At 46.7% G+C, this 21,072-nt stretch overlaps 1 protein-coding gene across 1 annotated transcript; it reads left to right on the top strand.

The window, feature by feature from the left end:
• Nucleotides 1–650: 650 nt before the first annotated feature.
• LOC144099109 (importin subunit alpha-1-like) lies at nt 651–20,268 on the top strand. Its single transcript, XM_077632198.1, has 9 exons — nt 651–813; nt 1,121–1,181; nt 1,244–1,372; nt 5,757–5,938; nt 7,261–7,516; nt 9,553–9,676; nt 11,380–11,825; nt 11,991–12,251; nt 19,606–20,268. Exons 2-9 carry the CDS (start codon nt 1,128–1,130, stop codon nt 19,690–19,692), a joined length of 1,539 nt encoding a protein of 512 aa, XP_077488324.1. The 5' UTR covers nt 651–813; nt 1,121–1,127; the 3' UTR covers nt 19,693–20,268.
• Nucleotides 20,269–21,072: the final 804 nt, after the last annotated feature.

Raw genomic sequence — 21,072 nt, 5'->3', positions numbered from 1 at the left:
AGCGTGGATTCGTTTATGCCTGAAGGGGGCGCATTGATTCAGTCCGCATTTTTTCCTCTGATCTCCACTAGGGGGCTAGTGGAGATCAGTGCATTTTCGCTCGGATCCTAGCAGTCATGCAGCAGTAGTTAAAAAAATATATCCAACAAAACAAACAAAAAGGCTGCAGCTGTTTAAGCTGTCGCCCCATATATGGATAAAATTAAACTGCTCTTTAGCAAGGTTTAAAAATAAATAGCATATAAATGTTGCTCTTTTAAGCTCATTTAGATATAGAACTGCGCGATAAACGGAAGAGCTTTTCGGCTATTTAAACGCGCTGCGCACAATTACTTCGGAAGCCGGCCATATGTATCAAGGTTTGAGTGATTTAAGCACTGATCTCCACTAGGGGGCTAGTAGAGATCAGTGGATTTGAGCGTTTGATACGTTTGATATCAAGAAGCCACTGCGCCGTCTCGTGAGTAGAAGCTACATCAACGATTTAATAATTTTGCAGTATTTATTAAACTCTCCAGGTAGCGCTGCAATCTGCAAAATTTAGACGTGGAGTTGTTTCGCATTTTAGTAAGGACGTAAAGTCAATAAGGAGTTTCGCAACTAACATAACAAAAGACGCTCTGTTTGTCGGTTCTGCGTCTCGGCCAATCAGAGAGCGGCTGGCGTTGAGCTGCTACTCTGGTGGTGTTTGAAATTTCGCCCGTTTTGACCGTCTAGCTGTCTTGCGAGCTTGGCGCGCAGATCTTGACACCAGGCGACTTTGCCGAAGCTTTCTTTGTGTCCATCTCTACACCCGGAGCAGAATCTAAATCTGTAAGTAGTCACTCGTTTTGCTATCCGAAAACTGTTTCCGTAGTCCGCCTTTAGGGTTAACGTATAAAACGTGCGTAGGGTGTGCTGGCTGCGTGAACCCGTAATCTTTTGTGACCCAGGGCCTGGTCGCTTGGTTTTAGCGAGAACGCGCTACTTGGTTAGAAGAACGTCACTGTGGTTGTCGCTGGACTTGAGCCCTGTGGAAGTTGTTTGCGATTGCTTTTTGCCGCAGCCGGTGAATATTTAGCTCGGGACACATTGCTGCCTTGCGGCTCGCGTGGTGACGGCCGGCTTGTTTACTGCGCAGGTTAACCATGCCGACCCAAAACCGAATTGTGAACTTCAAGAACAAGGGAAAAGACCAGCAGGTAATATTGTAGCCTTGTGGTAGCAAGTAGCGGCAGTTTGAGCGGCTGCCGCTCTGTTGCAGGAAATGCGCCGGCGAAGGAACGAAGTGAGCGTGGAACTGCGCAAGCAGCGCAAGGATGAGCAGATCCTCAAGCGACGCAATGTCAGCTTCAGCGAGGATCCTGTGAGCCCCCTGCAAGAACAGAACAAGGTATGGTGGCGTGCATTGTGTCGGATGCTCGTAACAGTCCGCACTGCTCGCGTACTACCGGTGTCACCCACAAGTTGCCCTAGCCACTTGGTTTAAATGTTAAACGTTTAATACTTGCTCAATTTGGTGAATCGCCGTAGATATCCAGCTAGTTGACGTGAAAATTTTGACCAAAATTGAAAAAAAAGATGAGTAGAATTGTAAGTACAAATTGGTACTTTGTTACCCGGACAATCGCCATTTGTTTAAAAAGTTTAGTATATTACTGGTAATCCATTTTGAACGCTGTTGTGCCGCCTTGAACCGCTCCTCTTCATAGCGAAATGAGTTGCAGTGGCTGAATGTTGTGCCCGTGCCACACGCGCACAAGAAATTGCAATGGGTGCTTAAGACCTTAAGTTTGTTAATGTCATTATTTTCGAAGTTGATGGTACCCGTCCACATTTAATGTCATTACGCGAAAGTTACGATGACGGTAACGCATACAAGGCAGTCAAAATTCACCATTATATAAACAGTTCTAACGAGTGCAATATCTCGGCAAAGTCGTTATAATGTAATTAAAAATGTGCAAGAAATGTCGCTGTTCATGCTTGAAAACCAGAAAAAGTAGCCCTAAACTCGCGTATCAGCACACACGCTGATAGTGTCAGAGGTGCAGGTAAACATGGCGCTCTTTGCATCGAAAGTGCAGTAGAGATGCCTCAGCTGACAAATTCCTGGCCGCGGTGGTCGAATTTCAATGGAGGCAAAATTCTTTGCTTTTCTTATCAATAATAAACTGAAAATTGATGGCTGCTTCTATGCTTGGGATGATAATTGAAATCAACGAATTGTCATCAGCTGCAAATGCCAAACTTCTAATAACGAATGACACAACACCTGCATCATTTCTAAAAATCTGAGAGTTCTAAATTTCAATGCTAGAAGTATAGTAAATAAGGCAGAACAACTTGAATTCCTTCTCCTCAAGTATGACCCGCACATTGCAATTGTCACAGAAGCGTGGCTACATGCAGCGACAGATATTTCGGAACAAGGGCGGTGGTATTGCTATCAATTTAAAAAGCAGGATTAGTCCGGAAATGGTTCCCCAGATTGATAACCATGAAAGTCTGTTAAGATTAACCGTTGGGGACACGTAGTTGTGGTATGTGCAGTTTATAGGCCACCGTCATCCCCTCTCGAGTTCTTGATCTCAGTGCATGACTACATGTCTGCGCTGCAAAACCGGCAAATTATTATGGCTACATAGGCCTGAAATGCAGCTTGTCGATAGCCCTCTTCTTGACATAATTCTTGCAAGTGACTTAAAACAAGTCATACTTGAAAACGCGCAAAAATGGTGACACTAGCTCGATATTGGATCTTGTATTTGTTAGCAAGAATATTAGAGTTCGAGGTTTGCGTGGAGGAGGGAATATCTGACCATAAGCTTGGGCTGTTCAGTTGCAGCCTTGATAACTACAAGAAAAAAGACATTAAAGGTTGTAAAACTGTTAAAGACTTCAGTCATGCCAATGATCAATCTGTCCTCGATGAACTGTGGAAGCTGGTTGACAACTTACCAAAAACCAGTGTTGTAAGCGTTACCGAAAAAAGTAACTAAATACGTTGCTCATTACGCTAAAAAAAAAGGAACGCGTTACCGCCCTACGTTACCTACAAAAAAAGGTAACACGTTACCGCTACCGAAATAAAGTACCGCACGTTACTTTGCCGTTACTTCATGGCCATTGCTTTTAATTATTAGAATTAACAACTTACGATAACAATTTTATAAACTTCACATTTCACATAAAACTTCTAGCCCAAACAAGATTTTACGCGAAATCCTGACTTAACGAGAATACTTTGAACAAATGTGCAGGAGCTGGATGGATGGATGGATGGATACGGCTGAACCCTTTACATCGGGCGGTGGCTCAAGCCACCTAGCCATGTCTTGTGAAATTTTACTCCTGTCTTGCTTTTAGCCACCAATCAGATAACCTTCGCTTGGTTACTTCTAACCTCTTAAAATCCACTTTCCCCTCACTATCCCTAAACCCCAATGCCTTGGGTAAGTCAGCCCCGCTGCCTTCCACTGTAGGGTGAAGCCCTTTACAGAAAAGTATCAAGTGTTCAGCCGTTTCCTCCTCCTCTCCGCACGCAATGCACAAAGTGTCTATCTCCTGGTACCTGACTCTATACGTCTTAGTCCGCAAAACTCCAGTCCTGGCCTCAAACAGCAAAGAACTTCCCCTACAATTATCATAGATATTTTCTTTGACAATTTCCTGTTTAAAGGTCCGGTATGTTTCCAGTGCCGATTTCGTCAGCATCCCTGTTTTCCACAACGCTCTCTCTGTTCCTTTAACCTTTTTCTTAACCGATAATTGCTGATTTGCCCCCTTACTGCTGTCCAGATATTTGCTTGTCAATTTTCTAGTTCGCTTTCTCCATTTCGTGTCAACATTCTTTATATACAGGTATCTGAAAACTTTCCTAGCCCACCGCTTTTCCTCCATCCTTCTCAATCGTTCCTCAAATGCTATCTTACTGCTAGCCTCTCTGCTCTCGAAAGACGCCCATCCCATATCCCCCTGTACCCCCTGATTTGGTGTATTGCCATGTGCTCCCAAAGCTAACCTCCCTACTCCCCGTTGCCTAATTTCCAGCCTTGCTTGAACATCTGGCCTCATACACAGGACCGCATTCCCGAAGGTCAGGCTAGGGACCATCACCCCTTTCCAGATCCCTCTTACCACCTCATACCTATTGTAATTCCACAGTGCCCTATTTTTCATGACAGCTGCATTCCTACTAGCTTTATTCATTACATATTTTTCATGCTCTGTCAGATACTCAGCACTGTTATTTATCCACACCCCAAGATACTTGTACTCATTCACTACTTTTAGCACGAATTCCTGTATTCTATGCTCGCCGCCCTCTTCATTAAATATCATGACTGCAGATTTTTCCTTACTATACTTGAAGCCTAATCTATCTCCCTCTGTACTGCATATGTCTAACAACTTCTGCAGGTCTTCCTTGTTGTCAGCCATTATCACTATATCGTCCGCGTATATTAGTCCCGGTAATGTCTGTTTAATCAATTCCCCTAGCTTGAAAAAAGATAGGTTGAAGCCTAGTCCACTCCCCTCTAGCTTGGCTTCCAAACCTTGCAGGTACAACATGAACAACAAAGGGGACAGAGGACATCCTTGTCTAAGCCCCCGCTGTATCTCTACAGGCCCTGATACATTTTTTTCCCATTTTATGAGCACTCTGTTACCTCTATATATATCTGGGTCAGAGACCCATTTTCGGAGCATTTCACCCCACATAAGCCGAGCACCAGGACAGGCGAAAGCTTGTACCCATTGTATCACCGGTACAAGCACCGGGGATCGAACCCCGCACCTCCCGCATGCGAGGCGGATGCTCAACCACTTGGCCACCGCTGCGGTTTGACATTCAATACTACTGTAGTTTTAGATTACTGTTGCCGAATGCCATTAGTACTCCCGTTGAATTCGAGGTGAGTGTGCATGAAAGCATCGAGTAATGGTCATGAACATCCAGGATTTCATTACTAGTGGCTCCTGTGTTGCAGGAATATGAAACACTAGTGCATTAAAGAAAAGAAGACATGCTTTCTGTGAAAATAAAATTAGCAGTAGGCTAACGATAAAACTGCACACGTATTCAGGCATGAAGTGCCAATATTCAAAATGATTTCATCGTTTGCCACTCTGGCGGTACGGTCATTGAAATTTTGTGGTTTTGCTGGTAGGGATAGCTTTTTGAGTGAGTGGTCCTTCAGCATGCCTTGTGCAACCCTGGCAGCTGACATTTCCTTCTTTGTTTCATAAATACGATGGGGAAAATGGTTATACAATGCTGTGAGGAGTTTTGTAAACTGCAAACACAAACCTTTGCCACTTCTACCATCTCTATAGATACGGTGGGGAAAATGGTTATACAATGCTGTGAGGAGTTTTGTAAACTGCGAACACAAACTTTTGCCACTTCTACCATCTCTATAAATACGGTGGGGAAAATCGTTATACAATGCTGTGAGGAGTTTTGTAAACTGCGAACACAAACTTTTGCCGCTTCTACCATCTCTATAAATACGGTGGGGAAAATCGTTATACAATGCTGTGAGGAGTTTTGTAAACTGCGTACACAAACTTTTGCCGCTTCTACCATCTCTATAAATACGGTGGGGAAAATGGTTATACAATGCTGTGAGGAGTTTTGTAAACTGCAAACACAAACTGTTGCCACTTCTACCATCTCTATCATATGCGGTGCGGCGTGCATTGTGGGACTAAACCCCGTGATCCGTTCCACGCCTTAGTGGTTGTGTTACGTCTGGGTGTCTGTGGCACAGGGCGGATTCAACACCGTGGATGAGATGGTGGCCGGACTGACTGCCCCCGACCCCGAGGTGCAGCTGGGTGCGACACAGGCTGTGCGCAAGATGCTGTCACGGGAACGGCACCCACCCATTGACTCCATGATCCAGGCTGGTGTGGTGCCCATCCTGGTGAATGCCCTCTCCAAGGATTCATGGTGAGCACTACTGGGATGTCCTCATCTCAGATTTCAAATTGGGCCTCTCTTTTGGTTAGCTGATGGGAGGACCCCTGGTCATTGGGGCAACCCAGGTAGAACAGTTCTACAACAGGCGGATAAGATTTCCCACGTGCTTAATTTTTGTACAGCAGGGCATGGTTGGTTGCCTATCTAGTTTAACTTGTGTGAGGACTTCTTAGCTTGGAAGTCAGCGTCAGCAGTGCAAGCCTTGTTTATAACTTCGTGCTTTTCCTCATCTTTCAGTTAAAGTTTGTTGGTGTTTCTGAATGGAAGAATTATGCATGTCCTTGGCAGTGAGCTCTTTCCCACGTTCCGTCATCCTTGGACGCCAATTGCCTTCTGCTCTACTGTCTATTTTGACACTGGCCCGGCCAGGTCACTTCTGCAGATTGCTCACCAGCACCATTTAATGCTCTGTGACCCGGCTCCTTTTGTGAGCTGTTCTGTTTTGACTTAGCCGGCTATCTGGGCAGTTCCTTAGGCTTTTCTTTTAACTGCCTGCACGGAGTCTATTTTTCAGCTTGGGAAACGTCCTCTAAGTAAATGATGTGCTGTGGATATCGGTACTGTCAAACCTGTGGCCTGTGAAGCAGAGTGCATTAGGCAGTTTATGCATAAAGCTGCCTTTCGCTCATCACGAGGCCGTCTGCCGCCATAGAGCGTCTGATGCGTACCTAGAGAGAAATGTAGCGACGCGGCACTTCAGTTAACCGTAACTTGCAGGAATGCGGGGAAGTGATGGTATTTCATATTTGGCTTGGCTAGTGTTGGGATGAAAACGTAGATTAAATTGTAACAATAAGACTTTTTCTCGATGGAAGCCTCAAAGCAATGCTTTGCTACTTTCCATACAAACCTAATATCAGTCATTCATTTATGTTAAGTCTGTTACAGAAAAAGGAATGCCCTGCCAAGAGAATTCAATGTGCACACAGTGGAGACCGTCGTGGCTAAGGTGGCCAGATTTAGTGACCATGCCGCGGCACAGCAGTGATTCTGTAGCAGAATCTGCATTTCCGGCCCAACACCAGCAAAGCCAAATAAAAAGCCGCATCTTCCTATTCTCACAGTGGATGAAGTGCTCATGAAGAAACTCGTAGACAGTGGTGCCCCTTTTCCTTATAGGTAGTTTTGAGAAACCGTATGGTCATCCGCATTGTGTGTGCGTGCCAGCAGCAATACAAGCACTGCTGTGTTTCTCTGCAGTGCATGGTGTGCCTGCAGAGTTCAACAAGTCTCTGTAATTACCTCTGCATGTTGCCCTTCCCTGATCTCCTTATTGCTTTGCATCTGTGTAGCCCGTCACTCCAATTCGAGGCAGCATGGGCACTGACCAACATAGCCTCGGGGACGGCCGAGCAGACGGACACTATCGTCCGGGCTGGCGCGGTGCCACTGTTTGTGCGGCTCCTGGGCTCGTCGCACGTCAACGTGTGTGAGCAGGCTGTGTGGGCGCTGGGCAACATTGCCGGTGACGGCCCCAACCTACGGGACCTCGTGCTGCAGGCGGGCATCCTCAAGCCTCTACTGGCTCTTGCCCGCCCAGATGCACCTGTGAGTACACCTGTCTACTATAATTGCTCGGATAAAACACAATTTTGCAGCGATAGCTGCATTACAGTAGCATTTACGGTAGCATTACGGTAGCATTACGGGAGCCTTCAGCATGGTGGTGGCACGTGGTTGGTCACATGACCAGCCACGTGGTGTGGAGGAGCTGCTGCTGCCGGCGAAGCGGAGCTGCAACAGCTGTGCGCATGCGCCGTGTCAAGTGGGACGAAGATGAAAAAGGAACGCCCAGTGAAACGGAGTGACGAAAGACTGACTTTGCAATTCAGCTGAGCAAGTTCCACTCGGCCAGCTGTAGCTATCGCGTCACTCCAGGTTTAACCAGAGGTAAACCACTGCCAATTTTTTTAGTGCGCTAGCGCTTACAGTGACTACTCCCCGCATTTAGCCGTTGTGTGTTTGTCTGAAGCCAGTTTCGTGGCAGGCGCACCATGTCAGGCGGGAGGTGAGAGGCTGCTCGAGAACAGCAACATGGATTGCAGCCCTACCCAAGCAACGGAAATCCCACCGATGGCAGCACCTGCCTTAGAAGAGCATTGGCGTGTCACTTGACCGCTGCATCACTGCGCTAGGATTGGTAGAAAGACACCCAGGGATTTATGAATGTAGAGAATGACCAATTTTGCGTATATGGACACTAACCCATTATGCCATCTGTGAACTCTGGATCTGAAAAGGGGAACCAAAGGGAAAACTGAACAGCTAGAGCACCTAATTCCATTTGACCTAACTACGCTAATCAACCATAATTTTTTTTTATATGGTGATAGGAGTGAAAAGTTACTGCTTAATATGATTAATATTACTGAACAGTTTAGTACCTTTTTCCTGTTTCATGATGGTAAAAGCAGCCCTTGCATTACAATCTCGGTTGCTGTACATTCGGGTAATTGCGATCTATGTGCAGAATATGAGGTAGGAACATATTGCCCTCTGAATGTGATCAGCTGAACTGATGTGCAGGCAGTCATAAAAGACATGTCCTAAGGCTGAAAACTGTGGTGGTTATAACTGAGGTGCATGGTGTTGCTGGAATCTGCTAAACAGGCCTGTCGTCTGTTCAGCTAATATAGAAGTGACGTGATAGCTTTGTGTCTTGCTGTTTCGGTATACCTGCCCATTCGTTGAGCTGTTCCCATTACTGTTCTGTGCAAGCTAGCTCAGTTACAACCAACACAAGAGGGCAGCTCCTTTTATTCAGAGGAGGACGAGGAGGTGATGGGAAAGCAAAGTGAAGGGGTCATATGCATTATCAGCTCCTGATGGCTGGGAACAGGAGCTCTCCACACTGCGCTTTGCTTCATGGGTGGTGACGGTACAGATTGCTTGCTGTGTTTAGTTGTCTGCACATGCGTAATAACAAATTCTAATGCCTTTCTTTGTGAGAAGTTTGGACTGTGAAAAAAAAAAAATGCACCAAGTGCAAGGGGATGTTTGTGTAGCAGGCTGCCTGATGCTGCCATTGTGCGACTTCCTTGAGCTGTTTGAATTGCCCACGATGCTATTGATCTTTTTTTTTTTTTTTTGGGTGAAGTTGTGGCCCTTCATATTAATTCTCAGTGGTACAGTATGCCTGCTGTTGTAGTAGTTACCTATCTAAATTGCAGGCTTTTGTGTGCTCCCATGTCAGACTTTCGGGCTTGCCTGTCAGCTTGGCTGCTGCAGTCAGCTCGTAGTGTGGTGAATTGCCAGCCTAAGGAAGCAACAAGAAAAACGGCAAGCATTTCAACTTTCTAGCACATTTTTCTCTGCCTTAATGCTCTCAGATTTGCCACTTTTGAGTAAGTATTGCTGCTTGTAGTTGGCCGCTTTATTTAACGAAATTGGCAGACAGTGTAGCCAAAATGTGGTATTGTACCCAAGCCTTGAGGCACTGACAAGTGTGAAGCCAAGAGGGCAGCTGAGCTGGCCTCTTTAACAGAACTGTCTGCACCTGCCCCACCAGTAGTCCAACAGTTAGTGTGTGGGCTGGCATCTGCAGTGCTGGTGGCCTTTGTTGATGTAATGAGGCATTGGTGCAGGCACCGTTTCTGCGGAACGTGACGTGGTCCCTCTCCAACCTGTGCCGCAACAAGAATCCGCCGCCGCCGTTCGAAGCCATCCGCGAATGCCTGCCCACCCTGGCGCAGCTGATCCACCACACTGGTGAGTTTCAGTGACCAGGTCATTTGCAGCCCCCACTGGGCCTCTCGTTTCTTCTGCTCATAACCTGGGCGCATGTTTTTACTTCTACCTCAATAAGTGCTGCTTTCGAGCGGTGCATACTGACTGGCTAGGGCAGTGGAACAGTGGAGTAGTGCTTCTGAAAACTAAGTCCACATCGTTCGTTGCCCGTTGTCACCCTGCCATCGAGTCTGTGGATAGTGCTAAACTGTGAAGTATTTGAATGGCTTTTTTCAAAGAAATTTTAAATTGAAAATAACAGTTACTTCATTATTAGGATCGTTTTCATTACTACTTGTATTAGCATTTTCATTGCTGCTACCCCTAGCGCCACCTGTTGGATCGCATGCTCACTACTCAGTGATGCTTGAAGTTCACTGTGGCAGCAGGGCATCTAGAGGACCATTGAAGATTTAAATAAGCACTGAGTTGTTGATACGTTCCTTGGTCATAGGAGTTCCTTGTTCGTATGCTCAAAATTGCAGACATTGAGTCTCACTATATTTCTGCCAGTTAATATGTTCCTGGATAACACGATTTCTCGGCTAGTACGCTTAAAATTTTGACAAATTGTGGTTGTATAATACATTTACTGACCTACCGCACGTGTGCAAACATACAAGTGGCCTGAATATGAGGGTACACAACATGAAGAGCCGGAATGTAGCTAGTCAACCGCCATGGTAGCTTCTCTTCTGTGCTTAGGGGCAAAGCACCACCACCAACAACAACAACAGCAAGCCACCGCGGTGGCTCAGAGGTTATGGCGCTCGGCTACTGACCCGAAAGACACTGGTTCGATCACGGCCGCGGCGGTCGAATTTCGACTGAGGCGAAATTCTAGAGACCCGTGTACTGTGCGATGTCAGTGTACATTAAAGAACCCCAGGTGGTCGAAATTTCCGGAGCCCTTCATTACGGCATCCCTTATAGCCTGAGTCGCTTTGGGACGTTAAACCCAAAAAACCAAACCATCAACAACAGCAGCAACAAAAACTGCTGTTTCGAGAGAGCTGCTTTTTCTTGGGGATGTGACATGAAGAGGAGAAAAGCTGAGGCTTCTCCGCAGCACATAAGGGTAAGGGGGTGAAGCATTTACGAACTACAACGATGTGCTTACATACGAGTGGGCCGGGTCTGAGGAGTGCAGTGTAGAAAATAGAATCGTTGCGACAGTTGCTTGCCGCGGTGGCTTCTTCGCAGTGCTTTGGTGCAAAGGGGCGAAGCCTTTGAAAATGACGAGGAAGAGATCGTGGTTACTTTAGCTATTGTTGTCAATGGACCGGTTGTGTTGCAAAGTTCTTTCCGTGCACAACGCAGTTGCGGACTGAATTCTGCTAGCACTAGAAAATTATCAGTTCAGATCTTGTGCCATGAAATGCTAATCGGCATATTTATGAAGTGAAATTGTTAGTGTCTTCGCACCTCATTTAAGAATTACATTCACAATTAGGCGATTTGGATCACATGTTTTCCAAGATAATACTTGTTTTTTTCTGCAATTTTTTTAGAAACATATTAATCAGGTTTACAGTAGCTAACGCCATAAGAAGGTTGAGTGGAGATCATTTTTTTCCATGTCCTCTTGTCTTCTGCGGTTGAGTGGAGATCATTTTTTTTCCGTGTTCTCTTTTCTTCCGCCCTGAGAGTGCTGTGTTGTGCTGCTCTCCCTTCCTGCCCTGCAGACCGTGAGGTGGTGTCAGATGCGTGCTGGGCCCTGTCCTACCTGACGGACGGTGCCAACGAGCAGATTGAGGAAGTGGTGCAGCAGCCCGGCGTGATCCCACGGCTGGTGGAGCTGCTGGGCCAGCCTGTGTCGGTGGTGACACCTGCTCTGCGTGCCCTAGGCAATGTGGTGACAGGCAGTGACGCCCAGACTCAGGCAGTGCTGGACGCGGGCGCCCTGCTGCCCCTGCGTTCCCTGCTGCGCCACCAGAAGACCAACCTGCAGAAGGAGGCCGCCTGGGCTGTCTCCAACATCACTGCAGGCACCGAGCAGCAGATCCAGGCTGTGGTGGACGCGGGTCTCATCGAGCCCCTCATTGAGGTGCTCGCCACGGGCGACGCCCGCAGCCAGAAAGAAGCAGTTTGGGCTGTCACCAATCTCACCTCGGGCGGCTCCCTTGACCAGGTCGGTGTTCCTTGGTTGTCATAGCTGTTGATTTCCCGACTCTCGCCACCTGTCTAAATGAGGCCACTAAATCTCTTCTCATTTTTTATTCTATTTAAAGTTTGCTGCAGTCGTTTAATGAGTGTCTTCTGTTGTATTTCTTTTACCCCTGGCACCAACCATCAGGTGGTCTATGCGCTGCAAGCAGGCGTGCTGCCTCCGGTGTGTGACCTGCTATCGGCTCAAGACCCGAAGACTCTGCTCGTGGCTCTGGATGCCATCCGCAACCTGCTGGCAGCCGGCGACCGGCTCAACGAGCGCTCACGTGTCTGTGTCATGGTTGAGGAGGCTGGCGGACTCGACAAGATCGAAGCACTACAGCATCACGAGAACCCGGATGTCTACCGTGCCTCTTTGAGCATCATTGAGGAGTACTTCTCTGATGAGGTGAGGACATGATGCACATGCTTGATGTGAAGTCAAGCAAGCTCTGTGCACTAACTGTCCACTAGCGCAGTGGTCTAGGGCAGGGTTTCTCAGACAGGGTCCCGGGGAGTATCTTTCTCCTTATAGTTCTTTATTATAGGGGTGTGCGAATATTTGAAACTTCGAATAGTTTGAAAAGTGTTTGAACCTCCTAAACATTCAGAAGTTGTGAATTTCTTCTTCCTCTAAACTCTCGGCAACACATGGCGATTTTTTGAAATGGCATTATCTTGCGCTTACCACACGGGTTTAATTGTTCTGTCCTCATAGAATCTACTGCCAGCCCGCGGCAAGAGTCCACATGGGGTAATGCTCGGCCTTGAATAAATCAGTGTGCTGACTCAGTGCACTGTCTCAGCGTGGCTGCTATGTGCTCGTGGGTCTGTGAAAGAAGTGCAGCGCCATGTGGCACGTCATTGCGTCATGCCACGATGCAGCCCACATCTGCCTATGAATCTGACTGGCTGCAAACCTCTCATTTTTAGATCACTACAATGAGAGATGGGGCACATATGGGGAAGTGGCCCGGCTTGTGGAGGATAGCGAAAGGGGCAAAATCGCGGGCCGTGTCTGCTGCTGGGGTTGTTTAGCTGTGACCGCTTTAATCGATCCCAGTTCTTGTCATTTAGAACCTAGAAACTTCATGCACTAGGCCACAGAAAAGAAAAGGGGGGGTGACTATACATCAGGCTGGAAGCTAGCATGCCACTGGCCTTGTGCTGGGGTATCTAACAACGTGGTTTTGTTTTTGCGGCTTTAGTTTGCAACAGCGTTTGGCCCTTCATGGTGCCTGTAGTCCGGTGAAAGTGATACGCGAGGGCTACGTGGGCTGTGTGTCATTGTGAACGCTGCTGTTGGGACGAAATTCCGCAGCCTGCTCGTGCTGTAGTTCAGGTTGCTGTTATCTCAGTTTCGTGAGCCCCATTTCGTGACCTGTCTTGCAGGGTTTTTCTGGCAGTGCCTTGCGCCTTTCCCCTCCCATAATCCATAATCCACAGTTGACACCACTCCTCTGGTAAGGAGGTAACATGTCTACCTTACAGTGCTTCGTGATGGCATTCAGCTGCTTTGTGATGTGGGCATTAAGGCAAACAGTGGTATATTGGACTTTTTTCATTGACTGCAGTCGTCAGAGGAATCATGAACAGTGTATTACCGTATTTACGCGCATAATTTGCGCACCCTTAACCTATCACTCGGGTGCTTCCTAGATTGCGCCAGAAGGCGGCAACAGGCGGGGCGGGGAGCGTTGTCAGCGGGGTTCAAAGCGAGGCAGAAAGAAAGAGAGGATAGAAAAAAAAATAGAAGTCGCAAAGCAGGCGTTTTTCTTCTCGCTCTCCTATGCGCCTCCGTTGGGCACACTGATTGGACAAAACTTGAAAGCACCTGACGGCACGGCCAGTCTAGCCAGGCGAGCATGCTGGAGCGGCGGCAGTGAGTGCGCGCCATGACGCAGCAAGCGCTGCTCGTACCACGCGTGCGTTTAGCAGTGTCTTGTCACGCCTGAGCCGATGAGCGAGATTTGTGTCGTCGCATGTAGCGAAAAGTTGACAATGTAAGCAAGTCTACCAGCCTCGGCTGTCTTGAGTTCCGATGGCGTCAGCTCCTCCGAAAGCCAAGAAATGGCAAGCTGTCGACACCAAGCAGAGCATTATTAGGAACGTCGAGAGCGGTTTGAAAAAGACTACGGTGGCAAAAAAGTACGGTGTCGCCAACGTTACTGTGTCTGCCATTTGGAAGAACAGCAACAAGTTGCGGCAGCAGCTGCGGGAAGACTCCGCGCGTCAAAGTAAAATGATGTCGCCGCTTTGTTTGGACGGTTTCACGAGGTCCGGGCCCAGAGTGTTCCTGTGAGTGGCTCGATATTGCAAGCCAAGGCCATGTGCCTTGCAAGCATTTTGGGGCATGATGGTTTCAACTCAATGAATGGCTATATTCAGCGTTTCAAGGACCGGCACGAGATAAGCTCGTCGTCGCCGACCCTGATGGCGTTGCGTGTGAAGTAGCCGCATCAGATGAAGACATCGTGGCAGCGGTGCGCGGTCGCGATGAGCCTCTATCCGAGAATGAGCCGAACGAAGTGAGTGAAAGTGCAACAGAAGTTTCGTGCAAAGACCTGCTTGACAGTTGCAAGAAACTGCGCTCAGAGAAACCTCAGCAAGCAAGCTCTTAAGTGCTTCATTATTTTTGAAGATGAAGCCATTAGCAACGCAGTTCAGTCGCAGCGCCGGACGACACTTCGACAAAAATATCAAATAAACTTCTATGTTGATTGCAGTGTTGTGCGTCTGATGCATTGTCAGGTGCACTTTGAAAGGTAGGCTGGCCATTCTGAAATTGCGAATGCATGGAAAAATTACGTTTTGGTTACAGTACAGTACCGCTTATAATGCGGATTTTTCCAACTCCCGCGGTATGCGGTATGTTTCTTTTCATTACTGTGATCTGTGGAAAAACATTCGTCTTTATGCACTACCTGCACTGATATTCAAAATTATTTGAAAATATTGAGTTCAATTCGCGGTAAATTTAAAGGGGGAAGAGGGTCTTAGAAAAAAATTTTTATTAATGAAGTCACAATTATGAAATCTGTGGGGAACATGTATTTTTACATGCTGATTCCAAATATGGAACTTAATTTCATGTGCAACAATTTCTTGAGCTCTTATTTAATATATTATGTAACTTTTTGTGGAGAGCTTTCAAGAAATCCTGCTGCAGGAAACTTGCTAGAATGCATGCCATTGGTTTCTCTTGGCATTAAGCTATGCAATAAAGCTAAAATTATCATCCTGACTGTCAAAGAAGTTGAGTTATAGAATTTTGAAGTTGTCACTTCACAAACAGGAAGACAAATTTTTCTTCCCGTTTGTAAAGTACGAAGTTCAAAACCCTGTAACTCAACTTCTGTGATAGGCAGGATAATAATTTTGCCCTTATTGCACAACTTGTCAAAAAAAGCGGACGGCATACATTCCAGCAAGTTCTCTGCAGCAAAATTTTGTTAAAGCTCTCCACAAAAAGTTACATAACATATTGCATCAAGTCCACAAGGACTTGTTGTACATTAAATTAAATTCCATATTTGGAATCGGCACGCAAAAATACATGTTCCCCAAAGATTGCATAATCGTGACTTCATTAATAAACATTTTTTTTCTAAGACCAGCTTCCCCCCTAAATACAGACACCGACCGATTTTTCCGACACGAAGGGACCCTGAAAATGGTCCGAATAATCGAACATTCCGAAAAATTCGTGAAGTACAAAAAAAACAACTTTATTGAGATGAAATCGGCTTAAAAATGTCACTGATTTTACCTCGCGACAAATTTCTCTTGCTGGCGACGATTTGTGCCTGTATTTGCGCCAAAGTTGTGCTTTCACTGTACACGCTAGACAGCAAGGTCGCCGCATTTAGTTGGAATACTTCCCACGCTTCTTTGACGGACCCGTCGGGGCCATGTTGTCCACAACCTGAGTGTGCACCACACTGCTCGTCAAACACACGCAAAGATAAGGCACTTTTCGTTCAAAGAGGCGGAACCGCCGGACGCAATCACAAAACGGCGAACGGATGTAACTTCGTGAAGACTGAGCGCCACTCGGTCGACGCGGTCAGAGAAACCCAAGTGACAAAATGACGAATGGCAAACGTATGAGACCCGCTGCGGTGGCTCAGTGGTTAGGGCTACTGATCCGGAGTACCCGGGTTGGATCCCGACCGCGGTGGCCGCGTTTCGATGGAGGCGAAAAAAAGCGCCCGTGTGCAGTGCGATGTTAAAGATCCCCAGGTGGTCGAAATTATTCCGGAGACCTCCATTACAGCACCTCTTTCTTCCTTCCTTCTCTCAGTCCCTCCTTTATTCCTTCCGGCCGAGATGCGAGATAGCTCATGCACAATTTCCTTCCCCCAACAACCAATTTTCAACGTATGGGACAAGCAATAACTACCCGCGACAACGTCGGCGACAAAAACAAGTTGATGACGATGCGGCTGCCACCTCGAAGTGTCAGAGATCGCGGGACCTCTACTGGCAACAATGAGGTACCAAAAGTATGTCAAGCCAATCCAACTGCAGCGTAAATCCACCTCAATCAAGATGGCACCATTTGCGCCGGCGAAAAGGGGATAAGATGGCCGATTTTCGCCCGGAGGCACCTCAAATTAGTCCGAAAAATCGAACTTTCAGACTTTTGATGTCCGAAGTATCTGTCGCGAATATGTATGTGCTTCTATGGGGTGACTGACGGCGCCTCATCGAGGTCCTCCGAAATATCCTACAAGACCGAATTATTGGAGTCTGAATTACCTGTCGGCTACTGTATTTGAATGCACAATAAAAATACTGGCAAGGACACTTAAATTTTGCCTGAAACGTATGATGTGATTAACTCTTTCGCTACCACGGGAAAAAGGGCAGTTTTCACTAGGTGGAAGGAAATATTTTTTGGCGGCTAGACAGTAATGCGTCATTTATATTGTTTGATATCAAAATGTAGCTAAAAGAATTTGCTGTTCAGGATCGTAAACCTTGCCTATATATTTATTACACAAGTTAATGAAAAAAAGTTTATATTGTCAAAATTTATACAGTAATGGTATCGATCTGCTTGAAAAAAGGAGCACAACTTTAAAAATATCAAGAGTGAAAAAAATTCAAGATATACATTCTGTAGGTAATTATATCATAAAGCGATAACACAATTTGCAGAGGGTATTACCGAAAACTGTTCTTCCCGCAAAAAAAAAAGTTAGCATGGGTGTGTGGCGTGCCATTCTCCAAAGCAGTCCCTTGTCGGGATGAAACACAGATACACACTGCATGGCTCACAAAAAACTGCCGTCTTTCTTTCGACTTTGCTCTTCCCGTAGCAGAGCTTGCAGTTGTGACGCTTTTCTTGCACCTGGGGCTTGTGCTCGGGCTTCTTTGGAGGAGGTGGAGGGTGGACAGCTCTGTCGTCCATCCCAAAAATCTGGTTGACCAGCTCAATTCGGAATCCGAGGTGGTCAAAACCAGCCTGTCTGGTGAGCTCCTCTATCTCGCTGTGATGTTCCCTGTGTCCTTGGAAGATGACAAAGCTGTTTACGACAGCAATGTCAATGCAGTGGAAAAACAGTGTCTTCCACCACCTGACACATTTCATCAATACATTGTAAGAAGCTATCAGTTGATCTGACTTGTCAACACCAAGCATGCCCTTATTATAGTCGTCTATCAATAGCGGCTTCATGACGGGTATCTTTGTCCATTGGTCTCCTCTCTTCACTTTTCGCACTGCTGTGACGTGATTGTTGGCAGTGTGTGCTGTGCTCATCATGTTCACAATGCGCTTGTCTTTCCACTGCAAATACAGCACATCACGGCAGCGCAGCCAGCGAATGTCCCCTCGATTTGATCTTTTCTCCCAAGCGGTGTCTTTCAACTGGGAGGGAAACCCGCGACGATCTTTGCGCGTTGTTCCACAAGAGAGAGTTTTCCTCTCAAGAAGGTGTTCAAAGAGGGAGGTAGACGTGTAAAAGTTATCAAGGTAGATAATGTAGCCTTGATCCAAATATTCATCACACAGGCGGGTTACTACATCATAAGCCAGTCCCTTTGAGCTAGGTGTTTCTCTCTTCCCGGTGTAAACGCTGAATTGTACAGTGTAGCCTGTGCTAGAGTCAGCAAGGACCCACAGCTTGTACCCCCATTTGACTCCCTTGTCACGCATATACTGCCGAATGCCCGATCGTCCTTTTGATTTCACCATCCGTTCATCCACGCACAAATTTCTGTATGGCTGAAAATGCTGACGTGACACGTCATTCATGTGCTGCAGTAGATGTGAGATCCTGTGAAGCTTGCCATCGCGGACGGGGTCAGTCTTCTCCGGGTCCATGACACTGATAAACGCAAGGAACGCGAAAAATCGGCTCCTGGGCATAATCTTTGAGGAATGAGGCCCGAAAATAACGCTGAGGTGTTCCAGTATAGATGGAGGCGAGGCAGTTCCACAATTCCCATGTAGATCAGAATTCCTATGCACTGCATCACTTCATCGGGACTGAAATTTTTCCATGAGCCGTCCTTTTCTGCGTACGTCTGCCTCTCTAAAATATGCATCCACGCATATTTGTTCGTGTTTTCGCAGATCATGTTGATTAGCTCTGCGGTGAAAAAGAGTTTGAAGACATCGACGGCCCGCACGAAGTGCCGTGCGCTACTCCGGACCGTGCCGCCAACTTCGACTCCCGGGATTCGTCTAGGCAAAAACTGCACGCGTTTCAGAGTCTCAACGTCCATATGACGTTGAGACTCTGAAAATAAATTATATAGCCGTGAGTACATGCTGCGCCGCTCATAACTATTTATTAGTAATCGAAATGTGCGCGGCACATAGAGCCGACACTCACCCGCTGGATGTTCCGGCTTGACTTGACGCATCCTCGTCATCTGCGCTGAAATCTGACGTGTCCACGTCTTCTTCCGGCTCACTACTGCTGATTGCATCAGCAAAATCTGCTCCTGAAGCGCTCGATCGCCTAGAAACACAACGTCTTCTAGGAGCGGCCGCACGTGATGACGACGCCATGATCGAAGCGCTCCCCGTCAACCCAAAACTTTCCGCGGCTCAGGGAGAAGAGCCCAAAAGCAAAACATCGACAAAACAAGGCGGAAAACGTCGTTTGTTTCTCCCTTTCTAACCTAGATGGCGCTAGGCGTCCGTAAACCGCGCGAGCGCGCGAGAATTTGAACTCAAAATGCGTCGATCAAATTGATCGATTTGAATAGGCGCGGTAGCGAAAGAGTTAATGCTCTTATATGTGGAATTAGTAATTCTTCGCTTTACATTCATAGATCATTGGGAGTCCTCATACCACTCCTGGCACAGTGGTGCAGTGGTTGGGCAATGTGTCACTGACCTGCGATGGCAGGTACTGCTACCAGTGGGGCTTGTGCGTCCAAGGTTGCTCTTCCGCAACACCCTTTCGTGGCCAATCATTGTTATCTGCCACCTGCCATGGTAGTCTGTTTGCTCACAATCCAGTGGGCAGGTTGTGGCGATGCCACAAGGTCACATGACCTAGGTGACCCACCTTAGGTTGCCGGAACGGCCGGTTGCTCCGACTGTGACACTTGAAACAGTCGCCGCCGCTGGACAGTTTTTTCGAACATGGGAGCACTAACGCTCTCGCTTTAAAATATTTGCACACCTCTATTTTTGGTCAGTTCGTGTTCAATTGCTTCCCTCCCTTTCACTTGAGGGAAATAGTGGATTTGCAGGAGGAGCTATTTTTATGCATTTATCCCCCCCCCCCCCATTTCTGCAGACGGAGGACTACAGCCTGGCGCCTGAAGCTAGCAGCGAGGGCTTCACCTTTTCGGCACCAACACAAGATCAGCACTTCTCTCTTTGAGTGTTGTACAGCACTTGATGTACAGAATGTTTATAGCATCGGTTTTAAGCCCCCTCCCTATTCTTTCGATTCCTTTCTATTGCTTTTTTTACACTTTGTATTAAAGATGTTCACTACTGGAAATTGGAACGTCTCGTCCTGCTTTGCTGGCTCTTCTATGCGACAGTCTTGTATACCTGACTAATAAATACCAACCGCAGATCTTTCGATTTGCCGCATTTTTGCAGGTATTTATGGCTATACCTTTTTATGCTGTGATGGAGACTTGTTTGCATGATAGGAGTTTGGAGTGCTAGGGCTGTACTGTAAGCCCTTGTGTTGGTGTCATTTGTGGTGCAGTTTTCTTCAAGACCTACAAGCTGCAGATCCTCCACATTAGTAGTGTGACATTGCATCTTGTGCATTCGCCTACTCTGAGATGGACTACTCGAAAGTGTGTAATGGTATAATTATATAATTCATTTCCTGAACTGTGATTGCTCCCGTTTCATACCTTGCACACTATGGTGCATTGAAAACCAGACATTTGTGCACACTAGATTTGTGATTAAAATTCTGTGTTTTAAAGTCAATCTATTCCAGTGTGAAAGGTCTATTCTCTTCACTTATGCAACGAAGATTGTGCAAGAGGCACTTCCGCACACACTGTGCAAGATGTTTTTTTTTTTTTCGGATGCACGTTCAAACCGACTGTCACCTTGGCATAATGCCATGCATTTTTCTTTTTTGCTTTTTCTGAAAGCGGGCAGCAGAGTGGGTGAAGGAACAAACATGTGTTAATGACATCCTATTCAAAATCAAGAGGAAGAAATGTGCTTGGGCAGGGCAAGTAATGCGAAGGCAAGATATCCACTGGTCCTTAAGGGTAACTGAGTGGATTCCAAGAGAAGGAAAGCATAGCAGGGGGCGGCAGAAAGTTAGGTGGGCGGATGAGATTAAGAAGTTTGCAGGCATAGGGTGGGCGCAGCTGGCAAAGGACAGGGTTAAGTGGAGAGACTTGCGAGAGGCCTTTGCCCTGCAGTGAGTGTAGTCAAGCTGATGATGATGCTATTGGCACTGGCTAATACGTATGTGCACTGGTTCAGCATGGCCCAATTCTTGCCTTTTGTTTCATTGGCTGATTAATTTTTGAATGGGTTTTTATTTTGAGTTCGCTTGTTAGGCAAGTGAGCATCTTTATTAAGTTCTTGGTTTGTTCCAAACATTGGGGGTGTGGTGTTTCTGCCAATTTGCATCTGACTGCATAATCATACAAATGGTGCAGAACTCAAGCGTGCTTTAAAGCTTTGCAAATGAAGCTAGTCTCTTAGGCTCCATTTAAGATTGAACTTGAAGGGACCAGAAAATTTGTCTTGACAGAAGTGCCCTCAAAGAAAGAGC

The sequence above is a fragment of the Amblyomma americanum genome, chromosome 7, assembly GCF_052857255.1.
Source record: "Amblyomma americanum isolate KBUSLIRL-KWMA chromosome 7, ASM5285725v1, whole genome shotgun sequence".
Taxonomy (NCBI): Eukaryota; Metazoa; Arthropoda; class Arachnida; order Ixodida; family Ixodidae; genus Amblyomma; species Amblyomma americanum.
This window is presented reverse-complemented; position numbering and strand designations above follow the sequence as displayed.

Excerpts from the sequence above, each read along its gene's own strand:
- LOC144099109 (XM_077632198.1), top strand. The coding sequence starts at position 1,128 with ATGCCGACCCAAAACCGAATTGTGAACTTCAAGAACAAGGGAAAAGAC. Across the intron at positions 1,182-1,243 it reads ACAAGGGAAAAGACCAGCAG|GAAATGCGCCGGCGAAGGAA; the intron begins GTAATATTGTAG and ends GCTCTGTTGCAG. Across the intron at positions 7,517-9,552 it reads TTGCCCGCCCAGATGCACCT|GCACCGTTTCTGCGGAACGT; the intron begins GTGAGTACACCT and ends GCATTGGTGCAG.